This window comes from Lissotriton vulgaris, unplaced genomic scaffold (genome assembly GCF_964263255.1).
Source record: "Lissotriton vulgaris unplaced genomic scaffold, aLisVul1.2 SCAFFOLD_700, whole genome shotgun sequence".
NCBI classification, from domain to species: domain Eukaryota; kingdom Metazoa; phylum Chordata; class Amphibia; order Caudata; family Salamandridae; genus Lissotriton; species Lissotriton vulgaris.
The window spans coordinates 439,144-461,276 of NW_028243225.1; the positions used below are offsets into that span (position 1 = coordinate 439,144).

Genomic DNA, 22,133 nt, shown 5'->3' on the forward strand with positions numbered 1-22,133 from the left:
AGTGTCATGCTAAGAAGGCAAGCATGGCTTAGAATCTCAGGATTCAAACAAGAAGTTCAAACAGCCCTACTGAACAGACCATTTGATCAGAAGACATTGTTTGGTTCAAGTACAGACGAGACATTAGAAAAGATGAAGAAAGATACGGAAACGGCTAAGTCAATGGGAGCATTGCAACAGCCAACGCACAGAGGTTCCTTTCGTAGATCCACCTATAGAGGGGGCTCAAAAAACACAGGAACAAATCAGCAATCCACATCTTTCACACCAACATCACCCAGAGGTAATTCAAGAGGTAATTACAGAGGTAACAACAATAAGGGTAGAGGCCGCGGAAATAATAACAACCGCAACGCCTCAACACCAAAACAGTGACTTCATAGATCTCCCCCCAGACCACATAACACCGGTCGGGGGACGTCTATCACAGTTCCTACCTGTCTGGGAAAACATCACGTCAGACAAGTGGGTGAGACAAATTATCCAACATGGTTATTGCCTAGAACTCACAGCTACCCCACCAAACATCCCCCCCAAACAGCGTCCAATGAGTCAGGATCATCTGACATTGTTAAGAGAAGAAGTGCTAGCACTTCTACAAAAGCATGCAATAGAGAAGGTCCCAAAGGATCAACAAGGAACAGGAGTATACTCTCTATACTTCCTGATCCCCAAAAAGGACGGGTCCCTACGACCAATATTAGACCTCAGACCTCTCAATGCTTACATAAATTCGGAACACTTCCACATGGTCACGCTCCAACAAGTACTCCCTTTACTGAAGAAAGGGGACTTTCTTTCTACACTGGATCTAAAAGACGCTTACTTTCATATCCCAATTCACAAAGCCCACAGAAAATACCTAAGGTTTGTGTTAGAAGGACAACACTACCAGTTCAAGGTCCTTCCGTTCGGTGTCACAACAGCACCGAGAGTTTTCACAAAATGCCTAGCTGTGGTGGCAGCACACCTAAGAAGACAACAAATACATGTCTTCCCATACTTGGACGATTGGCTAATAAAGGCCAAATCAAAGGAGGAATGTCTTCACAACACACAGAAGACAATTCAACTGCTGCACCACCTAGGGTTTACGGTGAACTACAAAAAATCACACCTGCAACCAAACCAGATCCAGCAATACCTGGGGGCTACAGTAGACACAGAAAAGGCAATAGCATACCCCAACCCAATCAGAGTACAGACAATGGTCGGGTTAATACAAAGATTTCAACCACAACACTCACTACCAGCACGAGTGTTTATGCAACTATTAGGCATGATGTCCTCTTGCATACTGCTAATACCACATGCCAGACTACAAATGCGCCCACTACAAGAGTGTCTAGGGACACAGTGGAATCAGGCTCAAGGTCAGATTACAGATCTGGTGTTGGTAAACGACCGGACGTATCGCTCTCTGAAGTGGTGGAACACAGAAAACATTTCCAAAGGACGGTCGTTCCTAGAGCCAATTCCACAAGTAATAATAACAGCGGACGCATCGCTCTCCGGATGGGGAGCGCATATGGACAAATACACAATACAGGGGAAGTGGAGTGCGCAGCAAAAGAAACTGCACATCAACTACCTGGAACTATTAGCAATATTTCTAGCACTAAAAGCTTTCCAAATGCAAATAACAAACAAGGCAGTCCTGATCAGAACAGACAACATGACTGCAATGTATTATATTCAAAAACAGGGGGGGACACACTCTCTCCAACTGTCCAAACTAGCACAGGACATATGGAGATGGGCCATTCCTCAAAAAAGCTACCTGTTAGCGGAACACCTACCAGGAATTCAAAATCAAATAGCAGACATCCTAAGCAGACAGTCAGAACAAGTTCACGAATGGGAACTGCACGACCAAATACTACAGCCATTCTTCCAAAAATGGGGGCAACCAGAGATAGATCTGTTTGCAAATCATCAGAACGCAAAATGCAAACAATTCGCATCCAGGTACCCACACCAAAGGTCCCAGGGCAATGCACTGTGGATAAATTGGTCCAACAAATTTGCTTACGCGTTCCCTCCTCTACCACTAATTCCATTACTGGTGAGGAAACTGCAGCAACACTCAATGACAATGATACTAGTGGCACCCACGTGGGCAAGACAGCCGTGGTTCACCACGCTGCTACAACTCTCACAAGTACCACATCAAAAGCTAAGGTTATTACCCATGCATCTTACACAGAACCATGGAGAAATAATGCACCCAGATCCCAAACAACTGAACCTAGCGATCTGGCTCCTGAGGTCATAGAGTTTGGGTATTTAGATTTACCACCAGAATGCATGGAAATCATTAAACAGGCAAGACGTCCTACCACCAGAGCATGCTATGCAGCAAAATGGAAGAGGTTTGCTATACACTGTAACAGTAAGCACATCAACCCTCTGGACGCATCAACTAAACAAATCATTTGCTATTTATTACACTTACAGCAATGTAATCTAGCATATACCTCTATTAGGGTTCATCTAGCAGCCATAGCGGCGTACCTACAAAACAGGCAACACCTGTCACTGTTTAAAGTACCAGCAATTAAAGCTTTCATGGAAGGACTCAAAAGAGTCATTCCACCAAGAAGACCACCTTCCCCAGTCTGGAATCTCAACATAGTGCTTACCAGACTAATGGGGCCACCCTTTGAACCTATGCATAGGTGTGAAATACAATTCCTCACATGGAAGGTGGCCTTCCTCATAGCTATCACGTCACTTAGAAGAGTAAGTGAACTGCAGGCTTTTACGATTAAAGAACCATTTATGCAGCTACACCAAAATAAAGTGGTTCTTAGAACAAACCCAAAATTCTTACCAAAGGTTATCTCAGCATTCCACATCAATCAGTCAGTGGAATTACCGGTTTTCTTTCCAAAACCACAAACAGTAGCGGAAAGAGCCCTACATACACTGGATGTTAGGAGGGCCATATTGTACTATATAGAGAGAACACAAACTTTCAGAAAGACAAAACAGCTGTTTGTTGCGTTTTCTCCCACACATAAAGGCAATCCCATCTCCAAAGCGGGCATTGCCAGATGGATTGTAAAATGCATTCAAATATGCTACTTAAAGGCAAAGAGAACATTAACTGTTCCTCCTAGAGCTCACTCTACACGTAAACTAGGAGCATCTATGGCATTTCTGGGAAACATTCCACTAGATGACATATGCAAAGCGGCTACCTGGGTTACACCGCACACTTTCACAAAACACTATTGTGTTGATGTGCACGCAACACAACAAGCTAGAGTGGGACAAGCAGTATTAAAAACATTGTTTCAGACAGTTGCAACAGACACGGGCGACCACCGCTAGGGAGAGAACTGCTGTATAGTCTATTCATAATGTACCATCTGCAGCCCATATGCCTCGAACGGAATATGCTACTTACTAGTATGCATCTGTTCTTGGCATAGAGGGCTGCAGAGTGGTACATGCCCTCCCAGCCTCCCCGGAAACCTGTGTCTGTTCCAACATTATCTTATTTAGATACACTTACATGGGCACTCTTATCTGTATTCTACTATACTACTCCATCTAACCCTACTATGGCAAAACAATCTAAGGATGGAGCCGATGCCCATGCGCACTACCAACTAAGGGAGGAGTCACCAACATACAAAAGACTCTCCAAGAGAAAAACAAAGTGCAATCATCCGAGCCCAACACCAGATGGCGATCTATTCATAATGTACCACTCTGCAGCCCTCTATGCCAAGAACAGATGCATACTGGTAAGTAGCATATTCCTTTCGTGTTAGTCTTTGATTAGTTGCGCAGTACTGGCATCTAGTTTGTTTACTATAGCTTGACCTCTACTAGACACCCAGTTGAACAAATCATAACTGCACCTCAGCTTATCCTCTAGATTGTGCAAAGAAGGAATTTGAATGCATCCCCTGCCATTTGGACATCTCAACCTGACTAGATCTGTTTGAGAACAGACCAACTTGACACTCCTGAATCTTTTCATGCACCCTCCTTCAAGTGCAGAATGTAAAACCACTACACTAGTCTCTGATGAAGGACTCGGCTATTAATTGTGGGTGCTTAGGTAGAGTGACTGTCTTCAGTTTGTAACAGATATGCTAGTTTGTTTTATAGGGTCCAGTTTACTGACAAAGGGTAGACATCTCTATAAAAATATTGTATCATAGTACTCACTCAAACTTATCAACTCACATTATATTTTGTGTTCTGATAAATCATATCATTTCTAAATGGTGGCATTTAAATTTCTGAAAGCGTCCTTTTCTATCATCCCTATTGTGTTGCAGTCATCATTTCTCTTCCAAGTTCTGGCTCCACTTTTTGGTACTGGGGTGAATCTTGTGGTATTCTGTGCTGTCTTGAAACGGCAGTTATGCTAGGACAGGTCCTGTTTGCTGTGTTCTTTGAAGACTTGCTTTTGTTAGATCGGAGTATAAGCCTTTCTTCTCCTACTTACATTTCCTATCATGATTCTAAGGACTTGTTAGATTGAGCATATTGACACACACTGCTTCTTTTGCAGGGACCACTTGGCCCAATACTTCCTATGTCCTCATTACATACCTTGTTGAATGTTCCCTAGACCTCGAACTTCTGATGTGTATCCTATTATAAGATCTTAGATGGAGATTAACTAGTTTCTCTGGCGGATTGCCGTTAGTCATATCTTATTGGTTTGTTCTTCCGTTAAAGTGATTGTCATCCTACATTCTTAAAATGGGGCTTGTGGCATTCTGTTCTGTGTGATTCAGCTGGTATTTCCATTCTCTGAAGACAGCCTGTTTATGATATGCTTGGAACGTGTAATCTGCATTAAATAGTTTATCCCTTCTCAGCCTGTATGTGAGAGACTATGACAGCATGATTCTCCTTTTACTTTGGGGCCTATTCAAAAAGAGCATCCACAGTTGGAGGCTCCGCACACGTCCTGCAATCTCTGCACTGCAATTCTCATTGTGGTGATTCTACAACAAGTGGTGTGATTCCACCATGACTGCAGAGCCTCTCCACAACTGCGGAGTCTCTGTGAATCGGGCCCTTATTTTAGGCTTTTGGACAGTTGTTCAGAATGCATCCTATTTCGGCTCAAAGAATAACTTAGTTTTGCTTCCCAGAATGTTCTGCAATTGTTAATCTAAATTGGCATCATACTGAGTGCCCCTGGCAGGTCGTAACCAACTGTGAAGAGCTTCTAGGAAGATTCCAACCACTTACAACACATCTTCCTCCTCTCTAACTCCACCCCTTCCTCTGCTTCTTATGAAAATTGAAGAAAAAAAACAACTTGCTGTCTGACAGTTTTGTCTGCCTCCCCCCCAGAACCCCGCCTACCTCCTCTTATTTTTGGGACGCCAGAATTTATGATCTGCATATAAATTTTACAATGGCAGGGAGGCCTCTTCCAGTCAAGTTATATAGTAATAACGTCTGGTGTGGAGAATGGATTAACTGGCTGGAAGGCAATCCTTGTATACTCCAGTATAGTGCGCATATAATTGTAGTTTAATTTGAAAAACGGTCTTAATTAGAAAGTGATTACTATTATATCATGAAGAGAACCATATCTGGTCAATATGAAACTGTTACTTGTTTCATAAGGAAGTGAAACAAGATGTCAGCTACCTAAAATATCCCAATATTCACGCTTTGTTGACTCGTAGTCACACCACTGAAACGGAAAATTATGCCAGTAAGTTCACACTGTCTTCTTATACTGCTAAGCTTCCTTTCGAACTTCCCTCTGCAACCCCAAGGTATTAATAGTTCTTGTCTGAACTGCTGTTGATTATTTTATTTTTTGTGAGATAACAGAATGCCCTAATAGTGCTTGGCTTCATTGCAGTAGCCTCAAACAAAACACTGCATAGATGATGTTTGTAAGTGCCATAAGCCAGACTCATCATATGTAATTGTGTTTTAAGTAAAGTATTTTAATTTACTTTAAACAGGCGAAACAAAGACAGACCAATACACAAAATATTAAAAGGCTTTCCCATTCACTTCACAGCTACTTCCGGCACCCCTCTCTGACCCAGACAGGTGCTATAAAAGTGGAAGAACTTTGCAACATATGTTACATGATGTTTAAAAGTTTGGGGCTATTCAATTTTCTCAAATCCTTTTCTTCCTGGGTGGTAAGTACTCCACTTGAAGAAAAAGCTGGACTGCTTGCAGCTGTGGAGGTCACGAGACATGACGACCTCTCCCCCTGTAATCCAAGAAAGGTGCTCAGAAATAATTTTGAATTTACTCAGGTCGTTTTGAACTGTTAAGTCTGTCTTTCATAGCTATGACAGTCAATGTCTTCACCTGCTAGATCCTTATAGTCGTGACAGGTGGCAACCCAGAGAACCAAAATGAAGATGTTTGGTGCTCACCAGGGCATTACACCTTAGTGGCATCCAATTATTTTATTGTTTGGTGTTAGGCAAAACGTTCTTATTTTACTGAAATTATTTGTATAGTATATTCAATGGGCTTTCAGCATGGGACAGTGGGCCAGCCCCTCAAGCCATCGGCTAGTGAGTAACGGCATCCCATTTACTTCTCGGCCTACCCACAGTGCTGCTGACTGAGGGACTATATATTTTCTTTGTGCCATGGTTTCTGGAGAAGACCGAGGAGTGGTATTCTCTCAACTACTTGAATAATTTTACTGTGTATTAACATGCGAGTTCTTCAGAATGCAAACATGGAAATTGTTCTGGGAATTATATTTTTTAAACTGAAATGTCATTGAAGTTCACAAAGCGAGACTTCATACAGGGATGTTTCACAATGAAAGTCCGTTTTTTCTGCTCTCTCTCTCAAAGGGGTGGAGATTTGTAACCTACAGTGATTACCACCAAACACACTATTTTATTTTTAAAATAATTTCCACTAGGTGTTTTAAGCACATGCACGCCCCTCTTTGAGGTCTTACTTACAGAACGCTTCAGTTGTCTGTATTCAAAAGAACTTTTGTGCAGAGTACTTATACTTGGAGTGGCCTTTGGATCAACCCATTGTTTATCATTGGTTAACTTTCTTGTATGTCTAGTTTGCTTGCTTTTATTCAGTGACTTTCCTCCGTCTTATTTTGTTCATCCCTCCTCTGGAACATCATTTCTTTGCCATCCTTTTGATTGGAAAACTTTTTCCTTCCATGTCTGACAACATAAAAGTATTGTTTTCCATTTCTTTCAGCACTTGTGCATTCTTTGTATTGTTCGGTCCGTCATGAGCGTTTTTAGGTCTTGCCTGAGCCAATGCGCTTGCGCATTGCTCTGGCGATACTTATGTAGGGGCTACAGGAAAGGTTGCCAGAGGGCTTTGGAATGCAGATTATGGCCCCCGCATCAGACTTGAAAGGAAGCCGCTCGCACACCACCATTTGTCTGAGCCTTGGCATCAGACTTCAAAGGAATGCTCTCCCGAACAAGTCATCAACTTCACTGATCGGAAACCATTTAACAAAGAGGAACAGATTCTGGTAACAATGGACATTGTCTCCTTATATACTAGCATCCCCCAGAGACCAGCACTGGATTGTATGAGGAGAGTACTTGATGGACGTGAGCAACCTACCCCAGTGCCAACAGAATTCTTAGTGGCACTATTAGAAATTGCAATGACCAGAAATTTCTTCATTTTTCAAAATAACTTCTTTGAACAGAGCAAAGGAGTGGCGATGGGCGCTGCCTTTGCTCCAGACTTGGCAATTCTCTATATGTCTGAATTGGAACAGGATGGGATCCTTTCACACAACAACCCCTATAAAGCGATGATTACATCATGGCATCGATACATCGATGATGTCCTCATGGTATGGACTGGCCAAGAGGAATCCCTCCATGCATTCCTGGCCTGGTTAAACAATCTATCGCAAGATATAAAATTTACCATGCAATCAAACAGAGAATCGATTGATTTCCTTGACATTAGTATTAAGGAGAAGGATGGACATCTCTACACCACCCTCTACCGCAAGCCATCCGAAAGAAACTCCCTATTACGATATACAAGTCACCACACCAGAGGTTTAAGGGACAATCTGCCCTTTGGCCAATTCCTCCGCCTCCGGAGAAACTGTTCCCTCAAAGAGGATTTTTTTAGGGAATCGGATGACCTCATCATCCGTCTAATTGATCGAGGCTATCCAAAACGCCTAGTAAAAAGATCAAGAAAGAGAGCATGGTTCCAGGACAGAGCAACCCTACTCGAACCAAGGATCAGAACTACAGCACAAGACCGAATGATATGTGTGACCACCTTCTGTACCGAAAGCAATGCTATTCGCAAAATTGTTAATAAACACTGGGGCCTGGTAGGAGATATTTTGAAAGTTCCCGATCCGCCAATGCACGCCTTCAAAAGATCTAGGAATGTCAGAGACTCTGTGGTGCGGTCTTTGCTAGAAACCCCACCGGCACCGACAATTCGGAATCTATGGAATCTACCAGAACTGGTGGGCCACTTCAAATGCACCAAATGCAAAGCCTGTCCGATGTGTTTGGAGACCAAGCAAATACGGTACAACGACCTCACAGTAGACCTCAAGTCTCTGACCAACTGCAATTCAAGTGGGGTGATTTATGCAATTCTGTGTCCGTGTGATCTCATGTACATTGGACAGACACAGCAAAAAGAAAAAAGCCGCATATTCCAACATTGTAGCCGGATCCGCTGCACCACTCCAGGGGCCCCTTTGGTAGATCATTTCACCGAAAAAAACCACCCACCAGAATCCATCCGCTGGTTGATAATTGAAAAAATCTCCCTCGGCCCCCGGGGGGGTAATTTAAATGCTGTTCTTGACACAAGGGAATGCAAATGGATGCAAAAGTTTCAAACAATAAGTAAGGGGTTGAATGAACTCGAAGCCAGTTTCTCGCAGATGGCGGGACTCAATCCTGAATAAACTATGGGACACTGTAACTCTCCTTCTGCATCAAACATTCCTTATGTATTTATACTAGTGCAAAGTAACTTTTTCACCTATTTGATAGGTGCAGTTATCCCTCCCATAACAAGCACTTATAAGGCCATCACAGTACTTGGTTTCTCCACTCTGTCACATGTATAGAATGTATTTTCAAATACCTTTGACTTTGTTGATTCTGTCTGGTCTTTTACATGTTAAAACTGTGGATACCTATGCATTGGTACGTATATATTAGTTTCTATGTTCAATAGAGTCTATCCCAGCTAGCCAGCATTTAATGTTCCCCACGGTGTGAGGACAATCTTTAGAGACGCTCCCTTGAGCACGCGAGTCAGGCCTCTGATCCCATTGGACCCGCGAGCCGAGTCCTTTCTAGTAGTCATAGGCATTCAGCGCCTGCACCGCGAGCACACTCGGATGCAGGACGCCGACGGAGAAGCAGCGCGGCTGTGCGCTCCCGTTTGAAAGGTAAATAAACCAGAAGCAGCCCGGCTGCAAAGACATCCGATCCGGGTGCCTCCCACTCGTAATCGGCCATACTTACAAGTCTATGTGTATCCAGACGGCCAATTATGTTAAATGAAGCTTCCCTTCTCTTCACAGTAAAATAAACCCTTCGAGGATCGAACTACCTGTGCCCAACGGCTGTGTGACTATCAGCACGTAAAGTAAGTCCCTCGACTCACCACCCCCGGGCATTTTCAATTTAGTATGTTTCAGGGCCCTGATGGCACCTTTCTATTGTGTTTCAGTAATCATTGGAGCTTGAGGGAGCCCTTTTTACAGACGGAATATATGACGACCGTCTGATGATGTAGGTAACCTTCCACATCAATTCCTTGATTAATATCACCACGCTTGTTCACCGCTCACATACTGAATTCTTTATTCATATTACCCTGTAGGCTCTCCATTTCTTCCTGATGAAGACCCCAACATGAGGCCGCGAATCGCCCTTTAGCGTAACCGGGGTCGAAACGTAGAACTACGCCTCCATTTTACACACCATAGGAGCTAAATAAGAGATGCACTCTCGTTATCTATGTGTGATGTGACTTTTGGGAACCTTTGCCCATTAACTTGATTGTAGAGGTTTTTCAATTTTTAATCTGGATGTAATAATTATGTCAACACCTTTACCCTGTCCCCTTCACTTATTCACTTACCCTCCCCCTTTTCACCGAGAGCACCTATTCCGAATATCGAATGTAATGACGTTACAATTACATGTATATACTTCAATTCGCTAATTCATAAGTTTGGCTGCAATTGGATCGTACTCAGACCTTGCATGAATAAAATGCCAAAATGAATGAAATGAATAAGTTGATCTATTTTTCTGACTTGTTTCAAATTTAATGGTGATCGTGTGTTCATTTTGAATTGTATGATATCTTTGAAACTCAGACCGACCTCTTTTTTGTACACTCCCGAACTTGCTGGCCTCGCTCTTGTGAGCCTTTATTTACTTGTTTTCATGGTCTGTTCTTTATCCTGCTCTCTCTCCTTACCTCTGTTTATTCCCCTCTCTCTCGCTTTCAAACTTGTTGTTTCATATTGTTTGCCCTGGCTCTTCTCTTCCATACAGGCTCACTTCTGTTGCTCGCTGCTTTTGCTCCTAGTAATTTTGGCCTATCTCCAACCTCCTCCCTCACTGATCTTGGATCTCGGCCCCCTCCTCCTCTTTTCTCTCTCCTTCGCCTCTCCCGCGCTTACTGTTCCTGTCTCCTATTCATTCATCTTCCTCATCCAATTTACCACCCTCTCTTCATCTCGCAGACATACTTCCATTCTTGGCCAAGAAAATCATTGCAATATTGATCTGTGCCTACTCGTCTCTCTTCGTAAGGCATCCCATGCTTTGTTAATCAATGTTATATACATAACGAGGGTTTTGTTTACAGATCTATTAAGAGGATACTTCACTCGGGGAGGGGACACCACCACATCACTCAGGGGCACCGCCACATCACTCAGGGGCACCGCCACATCACTCAGGGGCACCGCCACATCACTCAGGGGCACCGCCACATCACTCAGGGGCACCGCCACATCACTCAGGGGCACCGCCACATCACTCAGGGGCACCGCCACATCACTCAGGGGCACCGCCACATCACTCACGGGCACCGCCACATCACTCGGGGGCACCGCCACATCACTCGGGGGCACCGCCACATCACTCGGGGGCACCGCCACATCACTCGGGGGCACCGCCACATCACTCGGGGGCACCACCACATCACTCGGGGGCACCACCACATCACTCGGGGGCACCACCACATCACTCGGGGGCACCACCACATCACTCGGGGGCACCACCACATCACTCGGGGGCACCACCACATCACTCGGGGGCACCACCACATCACTCGGGGGCACCACCACATCACTCGGGGGCACCACCACATCACTCGGGGACACCACCACATCACTCGGGGACACCACCACATCACTCGGGTATACCACCACATCACTCGGGGATACCACCACATCACTCGGGGATACCACCACATCACTCGGGGACACCACCACATCACTCGGGGACACCACCACATCACTCGGGGACACCACCACATCACTCGGGGATACCACCACATCACTCGGGGATACCACCACATCACTCGGGGATACCACCAGATCACTCGGGGATACCACCAGATCACTCTGGGATACCACCAGATCACTCGGGGATACCACCACATCACTCGGGGATACCACCACATCACTCGGCGACACCACCACTTCACTCGGCGACACCACCACTTCACTCTGAAACACCACCACTCTGCGACACCACCACTTCACTCTGCGACACCACCACTTCACTCTGCGACACCACCACTTCACTCTGCGACACCACCACATCACTCTGCGACACCACCACATCACTCTGCGACACCACCACATCACTCTGCGACACCACCACATCACTCTGCGACACCACCACATCACTCTGCGACACCACCACATCACTCTGCGACACCACCACATCACTCTGCGACACCACCACATCACTCAACCCAACCCCATCATCACTCCGCAACACAACAGCACTGTCCTTGCATGCTACCAACAAGCATTGCCATAGCCAATAGGACTCGCATTAGGAAAGTGTTAGCTATTGGCTTTGTGAATAACAATGCTATTAATTTAGATATTTTCAAAGCCAACACATATTAAAAAAAAGTCATTTACAATACCAATAGCTCACACTTACCTAATGCGAGAACTATTGCATTGCAAATGCTTGCTGAGACATGCGTCCCTCCTCCTGCTCTGTGTCATTCCCCTCCCGCCTCACATGTCTGTTGCTTCCCCTTCCCATCAAAGCCTGTTTTATTTTAGGCATGTACATGTATGCATAATCAGGTTGGGGCCGGACATTTGTTTTTTCTTTTTCTTTAAGTTTGTGCCAAAGGTGTTCAGCAATTAGCAAATCCAAAAGCTCGGCTAACTACTTTCAAAAGAAAGACCTATTGGCTTTCCCAATTATTGTGTACTTTATATATTGTGCTGTCCTCGGAACTGCCCTTCACCTTGAGAAACGTTTTCTGGTATGTTCCCAAGGAGGTATACTTTATGAATAGCAAAACAAAGTTTCAGAAACAAAACCAGCAATGTTACTTATTATGTTTTCTTTGTTTCAAAATTAAGCTTTCAATATTTTGACCTATTTCAAAATGACACAGAGGGCATTTATACATGTTTGGGTTCCTTAGGAATGGAGGGAACGGAATAGCCATATATTGGAGAATGTGATAACTTTTTGGGGGGGCATTTTCATCATTTGGAATGACTTTTTCCTGATTTGACCAAATGCTTACTCTTTGTTAAATTGCAACTACAGAGTAAGTCATTGCTCCAAGATTTGCTAGGGACACATTTATTTTGAGAAGGATCTATGATACTGCTTTCCATTTCGATCTGTATTGTTTTAAAACTACTCGGATATGGATTCAAAGAGGTATTCCACCAGACTCACAAAGATTTATTTGACTTACCTTTGGAATACTCCTAGCTTACTACTGAATGATGGGTGTTAACTAGGAGTACTCCTGACTTTGTGTTTGTGTAGACGCCAAAGAATATAGGTATCCATGACATTTTGTTACATTACGTTTGAGCTCCCCGTGCATTTTGGTTTGACAAGTCTTGTGGGACCTCCTTTGACCTCATCTGTGATTTACAAGGATGCCTGCTTTTGAGTGTTTGTGTTTAGCATCCAAAGGTAGACATCCCTGCTCACAGTTGATTGGAGTTAATTGGTTCTTGAAAGTGGATCACATATTTTTGTTCAGAGAGCCCTTTTAGTGTTGAAGGTTAGCATGTAGAATGATGTGATATTTACTGTCAATGATTTCAGTATTCTGAGTTAATGTTCAGGTATATACACGGGTAAAAAGGGGTACAGCATAGGCGCTGTCACTGAAAAGGACAGTTTTGTGAATCGTTTCCTAGCACCATCTGTTGTCCCCTTAAATTTTTATGTGAGAGAAACTGTGTAAGCGAAGCTGGATTGCAAGATCTCTATTAAGACATTATCCATCCTAGTGGTCTTTAATGTAACTCGGTAACATAAGACACTCTTTTTAATAAATGGAGCACTTTCTGCGTGTTACAGTGATTTTCAGTAAAGTCAACATTTGTATTCTCGCAGAGTTGACACTTCATTCAGATCAATAACTACTTCATTTAGAATGGTAGATGCTTTTTAAGATATCTGCAGTAAAGTATTTTCCTGTCCCCCGGTTCGCCTTTCATTTTGCCCTTTTCCCTTTACTTTTCATCATCCAGCACTCCAGTCTCCTCTTTATAACCCACTCCAACCCCCTATCCTATTCTTCTTTCTATTCAGTTCAGCATTGCTAATAAGTGATGCATCATGTGGGATTATTATTAAGGGTGCTTGCTTTTTAAGTGTTGACTGTGGATTTGATTCTACATTATTGTATGTATGCTAATTGATGTGTGTCCCTTTTCTTTTGTTTATATTATATGGGCCTGGGCGGTAAACTCCTCTCCGTTAGTCAAGTTTTTCTTGCTCCGCGTAGAGTGCAGAGTTCTAAAAGAAAAAAAACTCAGCTGAGTGGTATGGAGCAGAGTTTTTTCCTCTTTTTCGGCTCGCCAACGATAAGTTTTCGAGCACAAGCAAGGAAAATCCAATGCTTGACTTCTTCCCGGCAAGATTTGTCAATGCAGGTGGTCACATCAGTTTGCTACCTCTTGCATTGAGAAAGCTGCCATCGAGTGGAACATCTGCTTCTAGAGCTACAGAAAGAAGCTGTGCCCTCCTACGTTGCGCGTGGTGCCTTTCAGTCTGATTTTACAGAGCGGGACAAATGCCACCACTAAAAATCAGTGCAAGCAGCTTGACTTACCTTTCTCCACAGCTTGCGGAACTCAGCGAAGTGCAGCAGGTTTTTTGTCACTTCGAGGAGTTCCGCATAGCAGAACTATGCAAACTCTGCCCAGGCTTAATATTATATTGGATATTTAATTTGTATATTTACATGGCTATGGATCACTTTTGTGACACACATGGGCTTCCTCTGTTTTCGTTTCCATTGAAAAAGCCTGTGGATGTTTGTGAAAGTTAGATCAAGTACTATTGTTCACAATAGAATGGTATCTTAGTGCTACTGTCTGGGCAATAACCTCTCCACCTAATACTGAGTGCATGTATCCATGCACAGTTTTTAAAGTCTACATTGCTAAATACAGTCTTGTGTGTATTCATGCTTGAGAAATTGACCTTACCACCAAAGGTGAGTTGACCTACTATAATGCAAGCAAATCCTTTGGTAGAGTAACTCTGTATCTTGCTTTATGTTGGAAGCCGTCCTCTTTATTCAAACTTTGACTCATTATTGTTGCCGACGTTTTAGCCATTAAATAGATCAGCAGATCTATGCTTCAGAAAAACAGGGGAGGAATCTTTCAACCCCCGTCGCTCACGCTCTGAACAGCTTTCACACAGACTGCCTCCTCCCAGTTGTTTAGTTACAATGGTTAATTTTTGTTTTTGTAGTAAAGACGATAAAGTTTCCCCCGAGCCCCCACATCTAGTATTTCTATTATTGTTAACCCAAGTCTCCTTAAATTCAAAGCAACATTCCCTCCCACCGTTAATCCTCTTTTTCATTAAAATGTTGTATTCTGGAGGTGGATGTTATGTATACTGGGCAGAGGGGAGGTGCTGAATCAGGTCTCAGTGATTGTTTTTAAGTAGGGGAAACGTCTGATGCGAAGTTGTAGATGCCATAGACTTTTTTTTAAATTAAATATCTTTTCATGTTTTTGGTTATCATAACAGTGTCATAGCAACAGCAGTCGTGAGGAGGAGAACAATCACATAGTACATTATTATATAGACAGCAGCAGTGATTCCGTATATGACTAGCAGTACAAATGACAATAAACATTGTGTCACAACTCAATACACTAATATCGCAATATCAACAGTGATTCATATTCATACAATATGACCACCATGTCCAAAGGTGTGTTGGGGACTGTATCCGCAACAGCAATGCCATGGATATTTTGGACAGTGAAACTTGCTTTGACAATGATAGACCATTTTATAGTGCACTCGGATGAAGAGGGAATAATAGGCCACTGCAAGGCAGATGGGAGGCTAATATATTGTGGGATTGGGCTTTACGATCACCACGGTTGAGGTGAGGAGAGGAAGGAAACCCTCTATGCCACCCCTACCAGTGTTCAACCAAAGGGCTGGCAGTGCACTACCACCAGCAGCAGCATTGGGTTGCTTGGCTAGGGCTGGTGTGAGAGTCCTAGCAATATGTAGGTGTTCGGATGGAGCTGGAGAGAACAAAGACAGATGATGGTAACAAGACCTTAGGGAGCCAGACCCTGTTAGTGCAGGGAGTCCTACCCTGAGCTTTTGGGCAAGGGGACTGCCCATTGGCTATAGTAGACTGGCTGATCCAAGTCCAGCTGAGACGAATGTTGGCCCCAGGGTCATCTCCAGCAGGATATCTTGAGGCTACAACGGATAAAGAATTCAGCGGCTAGGGCTATAGTGGGTCTTCCCAGAAGATGCTCCGTTAGAGCCACCATACAAAGACTTCACTGGCTCCCGGTTGAATCCAGAATCCAATTCAAGTCCCTCACCACTGCTTTTAAAATCCTCAAAACAGATGGCCCTGAACGCCTCCGTCCGCGTTTAGTACCCTATACCCCTCAACGCAATCTACGCTCCCTAGGTCAACATCTGGTAGTGGTTCCTCATACGAAACTCTGCCGTGTCGGTGGTCGTTCCTTCAGAGTCTTGGGAGCGAAACTCTGGAACTCTACCTCCGAACATCCGCTGCCTGGACAACCTGTCCGCTTTCCGGAAGGCAATTAAAACCCATCTGTTCCCACTGTCTTAAGCCATCTGCCTCCTCCCCCCCTCCCTCTCAGTAGGTTATGCTGTTGTTTCTCAGCGCCGGGACGCCTCGTTGCTGGGGCAGCTGTCGCGCTCTAACAACATCATAACATAACATAACCACAAGTGACAACGGTCCAAGAAACTGAGACAGCTCATTCTTTACTTATTGTCACTGGTTACACAAATAAGAGATTGGCTGAGGGAGCATGGGAGGTACTCTGTGGTGGTACATAAAATAATGTACATTTTGCAGACAGGAGCTCTGTCAGGGAGTTCAGGAACTCCAGCATCTCTGATCAAATACCCATCCTTGCTTCCTGACAAAAAGCAGTGGTAGTGAAACGGCAATTTATGTTCAGCCTGGAAAGCAGCCATACTTCAGCTTTCTGAACTTCGTGCAGTATTTGTATCTGAAAAGCTGACGGACGTCAATAAAGGCTCTGGTGTTGAATTGATCAATGTTGCGGCTAGATTCTTCGCACTCATAGAAAGGAGATACAAGGCATTTAAAAATTCAGAAATGAAGATCAGTCTCTTGACCCTATGCTCCGAATTTAGAGTGTATTTTAAGAACGGCATATCAGATCGCCCTATTCTCTGAACTTTTGTCTTTTAAAGGCTGCAAATTCTCAGAATATCAGCTTTGAGGCTTTGTCCAGTAAAAATACCCAATGGCCTGCGGGCTCAGAAAAAACACATTCACCTTGGGACAGTTTATCTTTATACCGCTTTCATTCCTCCAATCTGTGACTTGGTTCCAGGAGTATTTTACAGGGAACAGACACTCTAAGACAAACTGCTGATATACAGATATATGGAGTACCTGAAGCCAGAAAAGATTCAGCTACTTTCTTCCAGTAGAGGCTGAATAGCTGGGGAGATAAGGATGTTCAAAACAGAGGGCCCCCTTTCATCCATTCCTTACAGGCCACAAAAATAGAGCTGTACCACGTTGATGCTGTTCCCTCTCCATTGCCACTTTTTTTGATTAATCAGTGGGCCAAAGTATATGTTTTGTTATTCTAGCTGATGGATGTGTGTGTGTGTGTGTCACCCTGGAAGCACCTAACTTTTAAATACTTCAAAATTTCATTGGTTTACTTTAAAGATGTCCCTTTCGTTAAATGTGAACCACTATGTGTTTTCGATGCTGAGATCTCACCCGGAGCACCTAGCGTAGCAAGACACCGCAGATGTGGTGAGACTGATGCTAACAGGTACAAGCGGGACGGCGACTTTTTAGCGCATTGTCCTAGAAGGTGGCGTGCAGGTGCAACGGACTACAGCAGCCACCTGGTATGAGTGACCAACAAGCAAGGTGTTATATGGTCCCCTACTTGCCCTGATGAAGTTGCCGGAATAGCAGTAGGCAATGAAACATGTTGGCCCTTATGGTGAAGAATGGCCAATTAGATGCCGTTTTTAAGTGAGGACACTTACTGCATTGAATAAATTCCTGTCGCAAGTAAGTGGTACCTCTTTTTAATTGAGGATTGCATCTCCTCTTGTGTGTTATGTGTACGACGCGGTAGGCATGCAGTGATTTTTTTGCACTGACTGTGTCATCTCGCTCTTTTTCACTAATTTTCTCATAGATTTCTCAGTCCAGAGGAATCTCTTTACTTTCATCTTCTTCCACTTGGAAAGTTACTGAGGATGATAAGCGTGGGCGTACTGGTAAATATATGCCAGCAGCCCCCCCTTGGTGTTACTACCGTGAAGTACTTTCCATTCTTTCACATATTTTCTTACAATATATTTTCTCACAAAGTTATGTGGTGAGACAAAAATGTATCTTAGTTGTTTTTTGCTTGTTGGAAACTGTGGTACATGACAAGATTGGATAGAAAATATGAACAGTAGGACATACAGGCAAGTAATAACTGTACTGCCGTGTAAGGGGAATTTATACCCCTGGTCCTTGCAATTATAAGATACTGTTCTGAGTAGGTCAGGTCTTATTGAAATAGATTGTGGAGTGGGGGGCGACCTGAATACTTATCCCTTGGTGCTCCTTTTTGATGTTTGATCCAGAATTTTGACAGTTTGCTTTTGATACCCCATTGTTAAAGCATGGGTGGATCGCAGTCGGCTCTTTCCTTCGAGCATCCTTTCTCCAATTGCTTCCTCCTAGATTTCTAGGGCTAACATTGGTTTTTGTCTGATAACCTGCGGATTGCATGTTTCAGAAAAACATGCCCCAGAGCTGATTCTGTAGGAGACAAAGAAGTTTTCAAAAAAATTCTTAAAAAAGGATACTGGTCTGTTCATGTGGTCCTAACTACCTGCTATGCTCTCTCAGCCACCATAAGGCTGCAGAGTCTGCCAAGTAAAACTGCATGAATCCATGCATGTCTTTCAAACTGGGAGTCTTCAGCGAGAACCTCATTGGCCGCAGTGATAGCTTACTCACTTTAGTCTACTTCTCCCTCACGTACATGTTCTCTATACAGTCATGCCTTGTTCATTAGGAGACAGTTACTTTTGTAATGTTTTTGGATGGAAACATTCTGTAACTGTTGTGTTTCCGCTGTCAGTGGCTTGACAAATGCGCCTGTTGTCATCCTACAATTACTTGATTACTGTTATTTTCACTGTCTGGAGAAGCTTTAATTGTTGTGTAGTCATTTGAAGGGCACGTTTCCTTTGGTTTTCCCGGTCAGACAGCATGCCTTCATAACTTAGAGCATATGAAATTAGTTTACACAAAGCAATGCCATTGGTTGGGCCAGCAACAATTTAGCAGTAAAACAACAAAAGTGATGGGTGAAATGCTTGCATTATTCTAAGAATCACTCTGGGCTGCCTTCCAGTCCATTGTTTGTTGTTCACTGTGTCACTGCAGTTACCGTCCGACTTTATGCAAATAAGACTCGGTCTTCCTCAAATAAAAACAATCCGAATAAACTTCTTAGCCATGCCCCATTGAATGATAACTCAATCTCCTCCAGGCCATCTTTGGCTTTGTTGGTCGTCATTGACGAATGTACCGCCGGAATCCTACTGCAGTCAGCTACTGGACTTATGGCTGGGCATACCATTTGCACCTAAGGTGTTTCACTGAGAGAAACAACTGTATGGGAGGGATGGGATGCTTAAATAAATCTCAGCCACTTGTATCTACTCTGCCCACATTTCAATCCATCGTTGAATTGCAGAGCCGGAAACTCCGGCCTGGGAGCAACCTTCTGCAGGTAAGCCTAATTTCTGCTCCACTAGGAACAGTTCAACCAGAATTGGCTCTTCCCCAATGATTGAGAATACAAGCAGTTCGGGCCAAGCCAGGTTTGCTTATCGTTCCTCCCTGTCTTTAGCAGTGCCCACAATGGACTAAAATGGAACCCAAGGAATTAATTACTGGTGGCTAGGATTAATTCAACCATTCTGCCATAGTACAAAAACAAAAAATCAGTTATTTTGTGGCAGGAAGTACGTATAGTATCCACAAACGTTAGACTCACTGACTATTCACTTAAAAATGAGTATTTTTATGCTGTTACCGGATATACATGGGCTAAAACTAAATTGGGCAAGCAGAGGGAAGCAGATACCACCCAGTGTGCATCTCTGACTAATTGGAGTTGAGTGAGAACATTATAGGAGCCTCAGACCAATCAAGGGTAGAATGCAACAATTCAGCGATATGACATTTGTAAAAATTACTCTCTTAATAGTTTTGCCCATACGATAAGTTGGTATATATGATGTCCTGCATTGGTGTAATAGTATGTTCTTATGAGCTTTGGGTCAGGCAGAGTGGGACAGAGTAGGGCGCAGCTCTATAGTATGTGTTCTCCCAGCTGGACCCACGTGCGTGGTGTTATTTGGGGGCTCTGTCTACGCTTCACATGTATGTCGAATGTTACTCTTATGAATATCCACCCCAGTAAGGTATTTTGAAATCCCTTCGGATGTGAACACGATGTATAGAAAAAAATAATCAATAAAAAATTAATAAAATTGATAGCCTACTTTGCGAAACGAAAAGCACGTTTTAACCTACTAAAATGCTTGCCGGGAGGCAGTGTTTACTGGCAAATGTATTTGTGTTTGATTCCCACCTGCGAATTAAGAATATTAATGAAATAGCTGGGAGCTAGATTTTGCAACAATTAGCTATGAATTTTATTGTGATTTCTCATCAGAAACGCACTAAACATCAATACTAATCAAATCACCTTTTAAAACGAAAGCCACTTTATATGCATGTTTCTTGTACCCACTTCTGTTTTTATGAAATATAAATTCACTATGAACTGACGCCAGTGCCCGCGGCTAGGTTTTGAAGCACAGCAGTGCAGCCTTCTGACCTGCCCTGTAAGCGTTACAAAGGTGGTATCCACAAACAGAGTTTCCAAGTGTCCACATGACCAACTGTAACAAGAGAGCTCGCTAGTCAAACACGTTTGTTGAGTTACTTTTCGCCGCCAGTTTTTCACAACAGTCACTTGTGTATCTAGCACCAAGAAGGTGTATGCCAATATAGCTTGCTTTCGCAACAAGAATGATCTTCGTACAGATGTTTCTCTTACACAGCTTTCTTATCTTCCTCAGCTTATCCCTCCACAGAGGCAACTGCAGACCTATCAGGTTCGAGCCGCCGATGCTGGACTTCCACGAACAGTAAGTGTAACTCCATCTCATTTTGTGGTGTGCTAGCCTAGTTACATGTTTGAATCTCAGCACTCTTTTAGCAGGTCATCAGAGTAACCGGACTAGTTTTACTCTGTAATGTATAGGTTACCAGGCTCCAAAGTTTATTTTGAATGTTTGTATTGCTGGCGAGCTACGAATGATTAATGTCTAAGTAATTACTTTAATGTTTTTGTCTGGTTATGTGAGGTCACATTTAGTACGTGAACATTCAATGCTAGTTATGTTCCTTAAGTGTGCATGATACAAACTGCATAGACTTCATCTGGGATCTTCCATGGGATGCTCTGAAAGGGCACACATTACTGCTCTAATCCCAGAAACCTATCGCACCTTGCAACCCTACCTTAATTTAAAGTCTTAAGTGTAGAAGGTGCTGTGCTTCATCTCAAAGCAAAACTTATTACGCTCCTGAATGCATATTTTTTTCCCCAAGCCGTCCCTTTGCAATTGTTTTTGCATATTCTGAAATCATACATTTCTCATCGAAATGGCAAGATATCAACCGCATATGTCAGTGTATGAATCAAAGTGAACCCTGGTCATTAATCAAAACATAAAACAAAAAACACGAACATGTATGGGTCGGGAGTATGTACATATTCAGTCATTTTTTTGGGCTTTTTACTTTAAAAAAAAAAAAGTTATTTATAACTATGGCTTGTTTTGCCGGGACCTCCCGAGGGTAAACATTCAGCCCCGGGAGGGGGTGGGGACACATAACAGGAGCTACTTTGCCCCTCTACCCAGGTGCCCATGCTCTATATCTCTGTTTTGCCACTTGAATAACGTATCTCTGCCTAGTCGCCTACTAGGCACTCACAGGGGTGCATCCTTCACTTGAGCGTCACCCCACTTAAATTTCCCTCAAAGCCCCAGAGATGAAAAAATAAAATGGTAATTTATTGCCATTTTATTTTTCATCCCCCTGTCCCGAGCATCAGGACAGGGGTTGGCCACTGCTGAATGACAGCAGCAAGGAGGAGGATGGGCTGTCTAATGCACTGTTTAAAGTGTCCATGTCATTTTTGGACGGAAGTCTTGAGATGGCCAGCCACACATGCGCACTTTAAACATCTCTAACCCAGCTGTCTTAAGACAGCTTGATTAGTAAAAGCCAAAGCCTCCAGAGCTTAGTTGAGCTCC

General features: G+C 43.5%; 1 protein-coding gene across 1 annotated transcript in view; it reads left to right on the forward strand.

Moving 5' to 3' along the window:
- LOC147668662 (transmembrane protein 131-like) overlaps window positions 1-22,133 on the forward strand; it is a gene marked incomplete at its 3' end in the record, with an annotated part of 812,034 nt that overhangs the window by 326,057 nt on the left and 463,844 nt on the right. Inside the window, exon 4 of the mRNA XM_086948537.1 lies at window positions 20,889-20,957. Coding sequence (XP_086804663.1) covers window positions 20,889-20,957 — 69 coding nt within the window. The remainder of the gene's footprint in view (window positions 1-20,888; window positions 20,958-22,133) is intronic.